This window comes from Ostrinia nubilalis, chromosome 21 (assembly GCF_963855985.1).
Source record: "Ostrinia nubilalis chromosome 21, ilOstNubi1.1, whole genome shotgun sequence".
Classification (NCBI taxonomy): Eukaryota; Metazoa; Arthropoda; class Insecta; order Lepidoptera; family Crambidae; genus Ostrinia; species Ostrinia nubilalis.
Window position 1 is genome coordinate 11259078 of NC_087108.1, and position 16717 is coordinate 11275794.

Consider the following 16717-nt stretch of genomic DNA (forward strand, 5'->3'; position numbering starts at 1 on the left):
TTGTGAAAGAGAAGATAAAGATTTTATTATTTTATTAAAATCTTGCCACGAGGTAGTTTTTCAGTAGAAACCAGGATTGGATAATCGCTACAGGCAAGTATCAGAACATTTTATAAATATTTTTAATCGATTATATCCATGTGAATCGTTTTAATAAATTGTCATTTTACTTTTTCAATTAAAACTTTTTCAATCCCTAGTCTTGTCAAACTGTCATAATGTCAACAAATTATAAATGTCACGTCAGTTGACTCAATTTCAGTCTTCTGTGCGTTTATTGTATTTTTATTTCAATGAAATAGTGCTAAAGGGTTAGTACTAAAACTGAAAGCCTTTTTTCAGAAAGAAAACCAATGTGGTGCCCTTATTATTCATGCTGTTTGAAAGTTACAAGTCAGTGATACAGAGTTGCCGACATTATAACTCCGTAGTGATACCATACCAAAGAAGAAGTTTTCCTAAACACTTGTGTTGTTTTTATATGTGATCGAATAAAAAGGATTAATTCTACTGCTCAAATGGAATAACTTATCCCAAGAGACCGAATATAAAAAAAACCTCTCCATAGAAATTATCACCATCACGAGGATGTGAATTTTTTTGAGAATTTGATATTGGTCCTGTAAGAAAAGTAGTTGTATTTCAGTAGTAGAATCAACCCTTCTTGTTTCATCAGCAAGAGTAACTATAAAAACGCCCTGTAGGTAGGTATTATTAAGCTGAAGAGTTTGTTTAGTGTCAAAGACTGTCACACAGTGTAACTTAAATTGGCATATTATGATAATGAACATAAAAACTTAAATAAATATTTATGTTAATATTTTTTCTATTTATTTATTTTCCCAAAGCTTCACAGTGACAGCTGAAACAGCAATACTGTTAACAAAACAGTAAAACTAAACTTGGAACAAACTGTTACAAATATGAGGGGTTTAATATTTTACAAATTAAAATAAAACCGCATGTTGCTTTACTTTCTCGTATAGGTAATAAATGTAATTAATGGCTAGATTATTAATGTTACTTTGTTACCCTCAATAGTGAGGAAATCTTATAAAATGGTAACCCTGATTTTTATTGTCATTCAAGTGCTCTTTCTTCGCATAGGCTTCTGTGATTTGGCCAAGGGCCACACACATTGCGATAACATTATGCGACATTGATTTGACAGCAGCGGAGTGAAGTCTTGCGACTATGCAAAATGATACCCTGTAATCGTAGCGCATACAGACATAGACGGGGCGGGGCACATAGCTCGTAGAGCTGATGGCCGCTGGGGCAGGAAAGTTCTTGAGTGGCGACCACGAGCCGAAAGACGTAGCGTGGGCAGGCCTCCCACTAGGTGGACCGACGATCTGGTGAAGGTCGCGGGAGGTGCCTGTATGCGAGCGGTGCAGGATCGGTCTTCGTGGAAATCCTTGGGGGAGGCCTTTGTCCAGCAGTGGACGTCTTTTCGGCTGAAACGAACGAACGAACGATACGTATTACCACTATTTACCAGACATTACTATTTATTGCATACTCGCCGGATTACACGTAGGAGCACGCGCGTAACAGCTTCGGCCTTGCATTATTATAAGATCTTGTTCCGCCCTTTTACGAACTTCCTCCGTGAGGATATCCCCGCCGAATTCTATGATGAACCTATCAAAAGTCATATTCTGCAATGTCAACCCACCACAAGGTGGACCGACGACCTGATAAAGGTAGCGGGAAGGCGCTGGATGCAGGCCGCTACCAACCGTGCGATGTGGAAGTCATTGGGGGAGGCCTATGTTCAGTAGTGGACGTCCTGTGGCTGAAATGATGATGATGATGAAGAAATGAATGAAAATGACAAATCTTCGAACGTGTATAATACCGTGCCAAAGTAATCATATAATTTTGGCACCTTAATAACTATTGCCGTTTTTGTTGTAAAGATCATGCAGCGCTACTTGCGGATATTATTGGAAAGAAAACTATGTGGGCTCTAGATCTGAAGCCGCTTTAACGAACACGAAGTGCTCATACAATGCGGCGTATTTTCTTCCAGTCTTTAGTCAGGACTTTAGTCGAATTAAAACCCCGGTTGAACGTGATATAGCCGCACTAGAATACGATGCTTTTTTGCATAATCGCAAGACTTCGTTCCGGTGTCGACCGAATGTTATCATGATGTATGTGGCCCAGGGGTTACCGTAGCCGCTAAGGTTTGAAACTTCTTGCTTAAAATATTGTAGTCTTTGGCATAGACTACGATGGTAGTCATGGAGATAGGAGTTTGTTATCTCGTGTCAGATGTAAATGGTGAAAAGAAAACTCATGATTCGTGGTATTTTTATGTAATATGTAGGTATTTTATAAAAGTGGAACCCCGAGTGATCTCCAAAACCCATTCTATTATTATATACGATTCGGCTTCGATATCTATAATACAATAGGAGTTTATTTCATGTGTCAGATGACAAGGGTGGAAACAACCTACGATTCATGTTGTTTATTTACGTGCAATATGTGGGCATATTGTAAAAGTGGAATGCCGAGTTGTATTTCTAAAACTTGTTCTATTATTTTATACTATTTGGCTGCGACTCGGCGTGACGACAATACAAAACATTTTTCGCGAATCGGTGTTCATACATTCACACAATAGGTACATTAGACGCCATGTTGTCATAAACGACATATTATAAAATCGCTGTGATTTAATATTCTTAATCATTAATTTTATGGCAAGTGTCCATCAGGAATCATTGTTCTTACACACAGAATCGTATTATTTCGCTTTCGGGTAGTAATATGTCAAAATTGTTGGTTCTTTAGGCGAACAATGTATGGAGAACGAACATTGTCCTTTCCATTATTCTGAAAACCTTCATTGACTATGCGCTTAACTGTACTCTCTGATTTTCCTGAAAAAAAAAAGTTCAAAGTTTAAAGGGATGGAAAGAATAACTACAATACCTAACTAATATTATTTATTGTTAAAGATTTACCAACAAGATATCATTTCACATGCATTTAAATAATAAGAGCTAAATCATAATCATAAAAAAATATTTCAACAAATTATTATTTTTGTAGACGGACAACTTGATGTGAAAGTGATGTCATACAGTTATCAATGGCCAAAGCGAACGGGTAATATAGATATGAAGCAATTAATTCAAATTCAAAATTCGTAGAAAACTTGACTGAATAATACTACTAATATATCAAAAGAAATGGTCGTACTACAATATTACGTACTTACAATGAAAATTTAACCTAAAAATGTCCTATGTAAACAATGCCTGTTTTGGTCACCAAATCGCAAAATGCAGTAAATTTGTTACTTTAGGTAGATTATAAACAAGCAGTAACACGATTACGTACCCGTCAAAGATGCTGTTCGCCCATAAAAAACATCAAAATCCCACAAAATTTGACCAGCTTGGTACTCCGCGGAACATTGCTGGAAAACTTTAAAAATCACTTTCCGCGTGGCACTCCAATTTACTTTCCTCATTGTTTATACTTTTCTTCGTAGCTGAGTAATAATTTACAGGAGATTAGTCAAACAATAAAAACCACAAAATGAAAATCGTTCCACAACTTGTTCTCGATGACAGCTGATGTACATATTATGTTACTTATTCTGTGTGTTTGGTGATCTTTGGTGTTGCCAGACACATGAATAATGTTAGTTCCTCAAACATTCATGTCACGACTTTATAGACAGACTGTAGCTGAGTCTAAGACACATCGAACAAGCTTCATAATTATAATAATATGTCCATAGAAAAGTTTCATAAGTTTTAAGATATGACCAATTTTACATAAGTTAAATGGTTATACAAATATTTATTTGTAAAGATTCAGCGTGTCGGATAATTTAAGTAGGCAATTACATAATTATAGTTTTTAGTAGACCTTATAGTTAGAAACATTATGTAGGTAAATGGTTATGCAAATATTTATTTGTAAAGATTCAGCGTGTCGGATAATTTAAGTAGGCAATTACATAATTATAGTTTTTAGTAGACCTTATAGTTAGAAACATTATGTAGGTACCAGATACCATCGCCATATTCCATAGAAATCCAATTAATTGAATCGTATTATCTAAAAAAAGTATTGACAATATAAAAATAAATAAATGTTGTAAACAAGTAAAAGACTACCTACGCTATTCTCTGTAGCTCGTTATCATAAAAACAATTTGCTCTCATAATTATACTTTTTATAATTTGTCTACGTAACAACAATAAATAGAGTTAAGAACAGTGTCCATATTATCTAGATATTTAATAGGACAATATTACTCAGTCTATTTTTTTAATTATTTTTATTTTTTATTGTACACAATATAAAAATACGAGGTAAATAGAAATACAGAAGGCAAGCCTAATAACGGCTATCGCATTATTTATTTTGGGCTCATTTACTTCGTCATTACTTTTTTAATCATCATTTTATACAAAGAATGTTCACTGCTGAAAGGCCGGAGTCCTCTCCCAATAATTTCTGAATGGTCCGGTTAGAAGGTGCCTGCATCCATCCATGTGTCAAATTCAATAATAGATATAATTATTAGGTGGTTTGAATGCCGTTGCTTTTCAATAAGGGTTTTCGCGATTGAAGGATCCGCCAGATGGCGATACGTGGACGCGGGGTCCAGATGCTGCGTGATTGGTTATTTTGACATGACATTGACAGATATGTCAAAATCCACCAATCACGCAGCGGTCGGACCCCACGTCCCCGTCCTGCCATCTGGCGGATTTTTCAATCGCGAAAACCCTCATTATTACTAGAGTTCGACCGAAACTGGTTTTCCGGCCGAAACCGAATCCAAAACCGAACATTCGGCCGTGGCTTGCGGCTTGGCATGGAAACTCGCGTCGCGTGGTACCTAATTAAAAATAAAAATAAAACTGTAATAATAAGTAATAATAACCCTAATAAGCACACATGAAGAATTTGAATTTGAAAAAAATACACCAATAGGTCATTTAAATTAAAAACAAATCTATTTACATAAACTTAAAATTTCTTAAAAACTAAAATTTAAAAATTACTAATAATAAAAACTATTTACAAAATTAAAAAATATTTCACCCCCAGCGCCGCAGTCATGGCGCCCAAATGGCCCAGAATGGTGCCCAAAAGGCTGGCAGCATTGCCACGTTGAATGGCCAGGCGACCAGTCGGAAAGACCTTGTTTTCTATGGCCAACGCACCCGTTCACAGCCCTGAAGTTGCGATGGAAGCAAAAAAAAATGCGTTTCAAAATGCTCAAAAACGCTTCAGAGTCTTCCGAACGGCACACGATATTTCCCAAACAGGGCCGCCAGCGTCCGCCCAAGCGTTGTCGCGAGAAACGAAGTTAGGCGAGCGGTCACGACAAATTCCGAAATCAGTTTCGGTTTCAGCAAAAATCGAAACTGCCGCCGAAACTTGATTTTCGGCCGAAACTCGGCCGAAACCGAAACCGAAAGTTCGGTCGGACACTAATTATTACCAAGTGTGTGGTGAAATTCTTATTCGTATTAATGTCTCTTATTCTATCTTATCTTTTATGATATATAATATGAGATGAGAGCCATGCCTTTGCGTCTTTGCGTAGGGCACATAGACCCATTGGGATCTTTGTGCTTCCCTTTTCCTTTTTCTCTATCATCCACAAAAATTATATCTATTTAGATGATGATCAATTAACACATCATGGTCACCCCAGTGACATCGCGCGTGTATAAATAGCGAAGCACACATTATTTTCATTCATTATTTAATCATAATAAGAGTAACGAAGCTGTCAAAAATGTTTGTGAACCTCGTATTCGGCATCCTAGCGGTGCTTGTGGCATTAGTCTATTACTCGACGAAAAAATTCAATTACTGGAAGAAGAGAAACGTTCCTTATATCAAGCCGACACCAATATTTGGCAACTATGGCGACCTGTTCCTTCTAAAAAAAAACATAGCCGAGGTAGGTCAAGCCATCTGCAAACAATTCCCAAAGGAACCCTACGTTGGAGCATTCTATGGCACGGAACCTACGCTCATCGTCCAAGATCCCGAGTTCATCAAACTCATCACCACCAAAGACTTCTACTATTTTCATGGTAGAGAAATATCCAATTACATTCACAAGGAACCCGGTGCCAACAATGTATTCTCTTCTTACGGTGATGAGTGGAAAGTAGTGCGCCAAAATCTCACTCCAGTGTTCTCATCAGCAAAAATGAGGAGCATGTTCCCGCTCATCGAAACATGCTCCCACACTTTTGAAAAGCTGCTCGATGAAGATGTTACTATGTCTGACATCATCGAAATAAGGGTGTTCATGGCCAGGTACACAATGGCTTGCATCAACTCCTGCGCGTTTGGTGTCGACGCTCATACCATGGAAGGTGACTATAAAACTAACCCATTCGTACAAGCAGGAGACAGGGTGTTAGACACCTCTAATAAAAATTTCTTCAAGAATCTTTTGCGATCAGTCTGGCCAAAGATTTTTTACGCGTGTAGACAGACATTCATGCCACCTGAAACCAAAAAGTTCTTCCATAAATTTATGGTGTCAGTCTTCAAAGCACGCGACTACAAGCCCACGAACAGAAACGACTTTGTCGACTTCATATTGAATTTTAAGCAGAAGAACTATATTGAGGGCGACAGCATTGCGAATATCAAAAGTAGTGAAGACAACAAGAAGGTTTCAATGCCAGTGACTGATGAGTTTTTGGTGGCAAACTGTTTGATATTCTTCCTGGCTGGATATGAGACGTCTGCTACCACGTTGAGCTATACCATGTACGAACTTGCGAAGAGTCCAGAGAATCTGAAGCGTGTGCAGAAGGAAATTGATGAGTATTTGGAAAAAAACGAGAACAAATTGGAGTACAACTGCGTGACTGAACTGCCTTTCACAGAGGCGTGTGTTGATGAAGCCCTGCGGTTGTATCCAGTGCTTGGACTGATAACGAGGGAAGTAATCGAGGACTACACGTTGCCGACTGGTGTTCACCTCGACAAAGGAGTGCGTATTCACCTGCCGGTCCACCACCTGCATCACAACCCCGAGTACTTCCCAGAGCCTGAGGTGTATCGTCCCGAACGGTTTCTGGGAGAAGAGAAAAGAAAAATAGTGCCTCACACTTACATGCCCTTTGGCGATGGGCCACGTCTTTGCATTGGTAAGTTTTTATTATTTTTTAAATGATCAATTTCTTAACCATATCAAGAGGATTCCTGCTAAAATATTTGAGCATTATTTTAAGTATTTTATTTTCGCTGTGGTTCGGTTATTCTCCAGCTCTACCCTTTAGTATTTAGCGAATCTCTATTACCATTTTCACTAATATGGTAGATAACACATAAAAATTTTTTAAAGGGGTCATTAAAAATTAGGGATTGATGGTGAAAACGGGTATTAGACACTCAAAATATAAAGATTCACACTAATAACAACAATCCAATCTTTCAGGCATGAGGTTCGCAAAGATGCAAGTGTTCTCTGGCTTAGTGACTGTTCTGAAGAAGTACAACTTGGAGCTGACCCCAGAAACTCCAAGGAAGCTGGAGTTCACGCCGACCTCCCTCGTCACACAGCCTACCAAGCCTCTGAAGATCAAGTTCAGCATTCGCGAGGGATGGGAGAACCGCGCGTTTGTTAAAACGCAATAATTCGATCTCCCCACAACCTTTATATAGTTGTATATTATTTGTCTTGTGTACGTTGCGTGTTGTCATTAAATTGTGTATAATAATCTTAATGTTATAAATATAATTAATATAATATAATAGAAGAAAATGAGACAGTAAAATATTTGATTTGACTTTACTGGAATCCACGGGGCCCTAGGCTGAATCCCAAAAAGCCATAATGGTAGATCCGGCTCTGAGACGAATAATGTTATGTTAAGTGAGTATTATAATGTTTTTTTTTTAAGAGATAACTTGGCATTGTCATTCTCACTAAAATGTCTCTGGGGTGGTGGCGTAGTGAGGCGGGTCGTTACATTCCCTCTAATATGGTCGAGTGAAGCGATGGCTGGTTCGCTCGTCATGTCTGTGAACAGGCGCTGCTTTCGGGGACTGGTCAATCCAAGTTATTCAAATTTATGTATGCGAGTCATTTCTACTAGTACCTTAATATGTAAGTCTAGATATTAGCACGTCACTACCTTGTTTAATATACCACGCAATCTTGTATACCCATTCTTATGATACACCATACAAGAATGCATGGTAAATTCAGTGAACTGCTCCTGAATCGAATGTACCTACTACTACTATTTCTATTTATTTATATTAACCGGCAGACAGTGGTGACTGAGTTTGTTGCGGCGCTTCTTCTCAGCACTTGCCAAAATGTTGGTCTCGAAGCGCTGGTAGGGTAAAAAGATTATGAGACATGTAGAGGCTCCTTAAGAGCATATGACGATTTGTAAGAACTATTTATTAGTCTAAACAAATAAAGAAATTTTGACTTTGACTTTGATATAATTATTAGTATTATGGCAACTTCAGATGACTCGCACGTTCAATAAAGATTGTGATAAAGTAAAAATGTGATTACTTGTTTTTGAAATGTGGTACTCATTTTATACATACGAGTAATTTAATATTAGTACAAATTCAAAATTCAAATTGTGTTTATTGTGAAATCACAGGTACATAAGTCAGGTCATTAAATTTGTATGATAGATCAGCTGTGTTCCGCCGCATGGGCATACAATAATGGTAAGATAAATGTTTGGTAAAATTACATTTTAAGAAATTGATAGGTAGTAAAAATCTATGACACAATAAATGATACAATTCAAATACAAGTCAATTATTAATAATTATAAGTTAATTAAGTCATACAGAAAATGTCAGCAGAATACAATATTATGTCAGTCGGAGAGAAAAAAAAACATTTCATTAATAAATACTTAGGTACTCAAATTGTCACACAAATCATTATAAATTGTCAGAAAGATATTCATTTACACAGTAGTAACCTTTTTTTACCAAAAGGTCCTTTAGCTTAGCTTTAAATACAAGTATACATGTAGTTTCAATTATATCTTTTGGTAAATGGTTGTATATTCGAGGCGCCCCATACAGAAAACGCTCTGATTGAAAAGTGCTGATTTATTTTTAGGTATACAAATTTTCAATTTATGTCTTTTACTATTTAAAGTTACAAACTGATCCAAATTATTTTTAACAAACATTGACACTTCAAGTAGTTAGGTATAGTTTGCGTGACAGACGCTTCCAAAGTGGAAAAAAGTTGGTCCCCCCCCTCTAACTTCTAAAATAAGAAAATGAAAAATCTAAAAAAAACATATGATGTACATTACTATAAAAACTACCAACGAAAATTGTTTTGAACGAGATCTAGTAAGTAGTTTTTTTTAATACCTCGTAAATCGTAAACCGCTTATTACCGCGTAATCTTTTTATATCTGTGGGGGCTAAATAGTATGCCGCGAATCCACACAAAATAGCGGGTTGAGTAAAAGGTTGTTTAATTTATTAAAAATTGCGAGAAAATGGGCTAGTGAGGAATACAGCGGCCACTTCGCGTCCTGAACACTACCGAATCAAAAATTACAGACGATAATAGGGACACTTACTTGCAGCACATCAAGTCTTCTCACCGTGATCCACCACGTGAAGATGAAAAGTCTGCTTACTGGCGGGCCCGCCTTCTTCTCACTATCCAATAACCTGCTGGATCTTAGGGAATCCGATCACAGCCAGAAATCACCACAATTTTGCGTATTTTACACTATAAATCAGTTTTTTATGCGGCACGAAACACACAGTTTGAGATCTCAACGGAATAAAAAAAAATCTATGGTAGGACCGCGCGTCATTGACTGCGCGTGGCGCGTTATTCAAATTTCGAACTACGGTGTTAAGCGTTCCCAAATCGAATGATCGATTTGATTCAAATAGTGAGAAAGACTTGAAGTGGCGCAAACAATATCCATTTCAAGAAAATGTGGCATGTTCTCTTTCTTATAAGTTTTATAAACATACAATATTGTCATTCACTCGTCTTATTTCCCACTGAAAGTAGTTAAAACTAACAAACTACACGCGCATGAAGTAGAGGGAGCGCCTTGCTAACAACGATGTAACTAAGACATTTTCAATTCAATCGAGTCACAGTTTTATTCTTTGGATAGCTAATGAGTTGCTCATAATGCTCATTATGTCTGCCATGTGTTTTTTGTCTAGTGTATAATTTTGATGCTGTATTTAAAAATATTTGGTTTTTAAAGCTTTAATTTTCATTTAATCTTAAATATTTTCTTTATTGTACTATTCAACTGATTTATTTAACTGATACCCCCCACATGCATGTAAGGTTCATAGAATCAGAATCCTTTGTATTTTTCAAAATGTTGCAGCTGCCATTTTGATAACGTCTTTTCTCCGGGACCAGACGTTTTACAGATTGGCTCCCGACAGACATGCTTAACGTACATGACATGCTTAATTAACGTTAGTGATAAAATTTGGTGCCGGTATCACAGAATACATAATAGTCCGGTATCACAAAGTGAACTATCCTTACAAGCGAGATGTGTAGTTTGCGGCTTTTTAGCGATGTTTTGTTATGTAACGGCTTTTTTGTTATGCAGACACAGAAGAAAATATTTATTTTACTTTACGTACGGTCTAATAAGGCTTTCTATAATAGTTTATTGATTGTAAAAGTAGTAACACTACAACGCTCAAAGGCCGCTAAATGATTTTAACTGCTTTTTAGTTCGGTATGAGCGTATTAACCGCCTTTTAGTTAAGTCTATGCAAGGTATTATACCTAACGTAACCAAGGTAAAAAAAAGCCGCTAGAATACTTTTGCTACCTTTAAGTTAACTGTTAAATAATAACTGTTTTATAGCTAAGCATTGATAATAAAAATGTTCAATCGATCCAAACGTTAAAGTTATACAGTTGCCTTCTAATCTAGTTGTGCTGTTTAGCGACCTTTACGCTTAAAGGTCGCTAAACTCACATCGCTGTGTGAAGTTTTATTTTTTTGTATTTAGCTGCCTTACTTAGATTAATAAAACCTAGATAGATAGTCAGTGCACGAAAGGTGAGGCAGCTTTTAGTGAGCCAGAATGGCTCACCCGTAAACGTCACATGAACTGTCAAAGTGAAAAATTGGTAAACACGTCCGACGAATTTTAATTAATTATGACGGTTTGGGCTGTGAAAGGGTGTCTAAATACATCAGAAAAACGAAAGAAAGTGACCAGTGTTCGACGCGTATTTTGCTTGAATTTGGCTTTCAAAAATTAAATACGGGAATGATACCAGTAACAAGAAAATTTATTTCCCAATTGTTCGCCCTACAAATACACTTCCTTTTTTATGAAATCGAGACTTTTAAGTCGATTTATCTTATTGTAATTAGGTAGGTTCTTTGAATTCAATAAATAAGTAAGTACATGATGCGTTTTGTTTTTGTTAATTATAAAATAATTAAAAACGTATTAGAAAGAAGAACGGTCATCTGTGACCCAGACCCGACAGAAACGAGACATACCTCAGTTTTTTTGTCATGTCTTGATTAGTTAAATTATATATTTTTTATATTCGAAATCTATGTATAACACCAAATTATTACCCTTTGTTTTTGTTCAAGCGTCATACAAAAACTAATATAAAATGCATATTTGTCACCAAAATTGGTAAATGTATGTACCTAAATAGCTGCTATGGAATGTATCTAGGTGACTTGGAGATACAGCCGGATTATACAGGGTGGAAACGAGAAGTTACAAAATCCAAAAATTCAATGTTACTAGCTTCCATAATCTGTAACCTATTATTGGTGCCGTTTGAAAGAGCTCGTGAAGCACTTTCAGAATCAGTAACTAGTTTTTCGATATCTTGTATAGTTTAGAAATAATCGAGTGAGATCACTTATCGTTCCATATGTATAACCACCCTGTATAATCCGGCTGTATCTCCAGGTCACCTAGATACATTCCATAGCAGCTGTAATAGATATTTAGGTACATACATTTACCAATTTTGGTGATAAATATGCATTTTGTATTAGTTTTTGTATAACGCCTGAACAAAAACAAAGGGTAATATTTTGGTGTTATACATAGATTTCGAATATAAAAAATATATAATTTAACTAATTAAGACATGACAAAAAAACTGAGATATGTCTCGTTTCTGTCGGGTCTGGGTTTTTTTTGTATGGGGCGTGACCGTTCTTCTTTCCCTAACTTTCGGGAAAATCGCCTTCACTGTCTACACTCCCCAACAAAATTGACACTAATGACATAACATTTTTGCCTCACTCTTGACGAAGCGTTTGTATGAAGACTATCCATCTAGGTTTTATTAATCTAAGCTGCCTTATTAAAAAAATATCTCGATAACGGTAAAAGATATAATAACCGTTCCTAGACAGATCGATAGAGAATTTTTTTTAATACCACTACATTAAAAAACCGGCTAAGTGCGAGTCGGACTCGCGCACCGAGAGTTCCGTACCATTGATTTATGAAATTAAAATAGTTATTTTTTATTTAAGTTAATAGTATGAAAGATTACGCGGTAATAAGCGGTTTACGATTTACGAGGTATTAAAAAAAACTACTTACTAGATCTCGTTCAAAACAATTTTCGTTGGTAGTTTTTATAGTAATGTATCTACATCATATGTTTTTTTTAGATTTTTCATTTTCTTATTTTAGAAGTTAGAGGGGGGGACCAACTTTTTTCCACTTTGGAAGCGTCTGTCACGCAAACTATACCTACTTGAAGTGTCAATGTTTGTTAAAAATAATTTTTGAAACAAAACATCAATAAAATCGATTGAATATACAAAAATTCCTCGAAATCGACAATAAAAATATAAACCTACTAGTAATCACCGTTTATATTTTGCAATAATATAATTTAAAACTTTGCTTTGGATTAATTTGTAAGTATTTGTATCTAAGCTAAGTACCTCCCTAAGCATATAAGGGAGTCTTTATTTAGTTAAATAATAGGCCAGTCAATGTCGACATCAAAACATCGTAAACTCTCTTCTTTACAGTATTTATGATTTTGTTAGGTCCAGAGTAGTTTTTACCTTTATTTGCAACAATGCGCCTAAATGTAACTTTGGCGCTTTCTTCGCTGTTTGGGGAAACTAACACAAGAGAGCGTTTTGCCGATACAGTTGCTTCATATTTAACTAATTTTAATAAAGTTGGCCACCGAAGTTCTTTCCAATAAACGGTACTAAAGGTACGGTAACGTAACCTACCTGGAATTTCACGGATTTTTTTTATTTTTTTTCTGTTGTCTAAGAATGTTTGAAAACTATCAAAAGTAGTGATGTTGCTATCGGAAAAAGTTATTTACTTACGATTTTTTTTCCATCAAGTAGCCTGATTTCGATAGATGAAGTTTTCACAAAATTTTTCAAATGTACGGTCGACAGCACGTCAACGTAAACACTGCGGTATCTTACGTAGTTGCGATAGGGGCGAGTTTGCAACGAAAATGTATAGCTTGATGTGCTGTCGACTGTATGTACACATGTAAAGTGTTATTGAGTACCTATTTAAAATGTTTATTTAACGAACAAACATGCTTTGAACACATCGATAAAGGAAGTAGGCAAAAAATGCGGCTAATTGACATTCTGAAAAATACAAAGTCTATGATTTGCGTTTGATGAACCCCGCTGCAGCTGATCGAAAGTGAGGGAATTCATATCGATATTTTTGGAAACTTTCGATGTAGGGTAAGTGTGCTAGTTTTCGTCCAATTATCGGAATTGCCAACTTTGTGATGCGAAATGAATATCTTACAATACCCTTACTCATATGTATCATATGTCATTTTAATCCTTATATAGTCTACTTTACGTTAATATTATATGACAATAAGTAAATACCACGGGTTTTTTTTATAAAAAATATTTTATGCAAAAGAGGCGATTTCACTAGTTTTCGTCCAAAAAAATCAGTTTTCGTCCTAGTGTACGCTAGTTTTCGACCACTGTGTAGAAAAAAGGGTGCAGTTGAATTATTAACTTAAAACCAATTCTACAATACAGTAACTATGGATTGTGGTATATCATTTGAAAGGTAATTTTGTTAGCTTTCAAATGATATCAAAAAGATTTAAATAAGTTTCTTACCTAAATTTAGGAAAATATTTCAATAGGTCGAAGAACAAATGGACGAAAACTAATCTACAGGAATAGCTAATTTTGGTTTTCATCCACCCCAGTGTTTTCTCATGACGTCATGGACGAAAACACAACAACATTTAAAGCTGTTTTTTGTTTTCGTCCACATCTTTTTAACGGTTTTTATGGGTTTATCACTGTTAAAAAGTGGACGTAAAGTAAAATGTTTAATGTAATAGCAATAAAGATCATATTGGAAGAAAAAACATTGTATTTTGTAGGTCCATTGAAGTAAAATGATTATTAAAAATATTAACTAGGTGTCAGGGTTTCCGTCCACGTGGACGAAAACCAAAATCTTGCAAAATTGTTATGCTAGTATTAGTCCACTTAATTATCTAAGATTTCTATACAAAAACTTTAATAAACCCTTAAAATAGTGTTTATTATGCTAATAATTAGACATACGTGCCAAAAACATTATGTAAAGTAGCTAAAACAGTAATTAAACATACCATGAAAGTTCCCTACCGGCACGTTTTTTTTCTAACTTGACGACGTTTTCCATTCACCTGTGTGCAGCAGCAACTTCCGTAGATTTTTTTGGAGTTATTACTTGTCAAATTACATTTTCATGCAGGCAGAACTGTTACTTAGATATTATAGATTGTAACAAGTCCAAACTTGCACGGAAAGTTAGGTTTGTATTCTAATTTTCCGTATTTGTTTGTGGCAAGTCGGTCAAATGGACGAAAACAGGAGCTGGACTGAAAACCGGCGCAATTACCCTACGTTATTTCCAAAACCGTTCAAGATTATGACAATAGGAACAACGGCTTCTATTTCAGATTGTTTCAGTTTCTGTGCCCTTTCAGGCTTTAGGGGGTATTTTGAAACACCCTGTATAATGTATGTAAAACTATGTGTAAACAAACAATGTACACTTACTGATAAGTTATGGTTTTGTTGATTAGTTAGTAAGAATAATGGATGGCTCAATAAAAATATTTTGATTAATTTTTGAGCTTTAGCGCCACCGCCACCGCCGACGCCGCCACCGCGCCGCCGCCGCGCCGCTGGCGAAATTATGCTTTGATGGCGCGGTGGCGGCGCGGAGGCGGCGCGGTGGCGACGTCGTGTGCAGGAGCTGGCTCACTAGATACTGTTTGTTGTTCAAAAGTTTTAGACATTACAATATAGTTACGTGCATGTACACGTACACAACAACAAGGAAAGCTCACTCGTCTTCGTGAGTTGCAAGAACTATACCGACTATTTTAATTTTATTGAATTGTTTTCCAAGTATTATTAGCGCAACAACTACAATTTACAGATTTGCTATATCACTAACAGATGTTGTGTTCTTAATAAACAAGCTGGCACGAAGGTAGAGTTGTTTACTAAAATGAACAGATTTATCACGTGTCATTCAACTGTATATTCAATAAGACAGGAACTACTGTGTAGTTAAAATAATAACTGTACATTTACATAATTACTTACCATGTTACTTCAAGGCATTTTTTGCTGTCCGGTACCCATAGTACAAGCCTTGCTTAGTTTGGGACTAGAAGGCGCAGTGTAAAACGTCCAAGGATATTTATTTATTTATTATTTATTAGTAGGTTGCGGGCCTAAGCTGAAGATAACGAAAATGTTTTTGAAACTTTGACCCCGACGCTAATCTTTTAAGATAAGATAATAAGTAGACATGCATAATAATGCTTACTGTCCATTTTGTATAATTATCTTTTGTTAAAGATTTAACCTTTGTTCGAGCTGTCATTCTCTTTGCACTGGAATCAAGTCGATCCTTATTTCAAACTCCTATGTTCTTCTGATTAATTTCAATGCGGGTCTAATGACAGTTTACCTTTTCCCCGGGACAACGGCCATCTTGGCAGAGTTTTTATTGACGGTCCAGCTGTAGATTCCGGCTACACAGGCGTTGCAGCGGTGGGAACGAGAGGTGGGAATAGTCCCATAGTCCACTATGGCTTAATAATATTTGAAAAAAATGAAAGGAGGTAGTAGGCAGGCTAGATGTAGGCCGTTACCAACCGGGAGATGTGGAAATCATTGGGGGAGGCCTATGTTCAGCAGTGAACGTCCTTGTAGCTGAAATAATGATGATGATTATACAGGGTGTTAGGTAAATGGGTATATGAGCCGACACAAGCCCATGTTAACATGGTCATATAAATGGTATGGTGAAGTCAGAAAATTGATATCTTCATTTTAATTATTTTTATTTTCATACAAATCGGATTTTATAAAATTTATTTTGTATGAAAATTAAAAAAAATAAAATGATATCAATTTTCTGACTTCACCATACCATTTATATGACCATGTTAACATGGGCTAGTGTCGGCTCATATACCCATTTACCTAACACCCTGTATAGTTTATTTTCAAAATATACCTAGGTTAGGTAATTATTTCAGCCAAAGGACGTCTTCTGCTTGACAAAGGTCTTCCAAAGATCACCGCACTGATCCGTCCTGCCCTGCCCTGTCCAGGTGCTTCCCGCGACCTTCACCAGACCAGACCTTCACCAAACTTGGTGTGACTTGGCAAAAAAT

The 16717-nt window shown here is 36.2% G+C and overlaps 2 protein-coding genes across 2 annotated transcripts in view; both read left to right on the top strand.

Annotated features, from left to right (window-relative positions):
- The window catches only part of LOC135082395 (uncharacterized), a 211957-nt gene that overhangs the window by 15273 nt on the left and 179967 nt on the right, over nt 1–16717 (top strand). The window lies entirely within an intron of this gene.
- On the top strand, nt 5767–7781 carry LOC135082399 (cytochrome P450 6B5-like). Its single transcript, XM_063977194.1, has 2 exons — nt 5767–7163; nt 7454–7781. The coding sequence occupies exons 1-2, from the start codon at nt 5786–5788 to the stop codon at nt 7651–7653; spliced, it is 1578 nt and encodes a 525-aa protein (XP_063833264.1). The 5' UTR covers nt 5767–5785; the 3' UTR covers nt 7654–7781.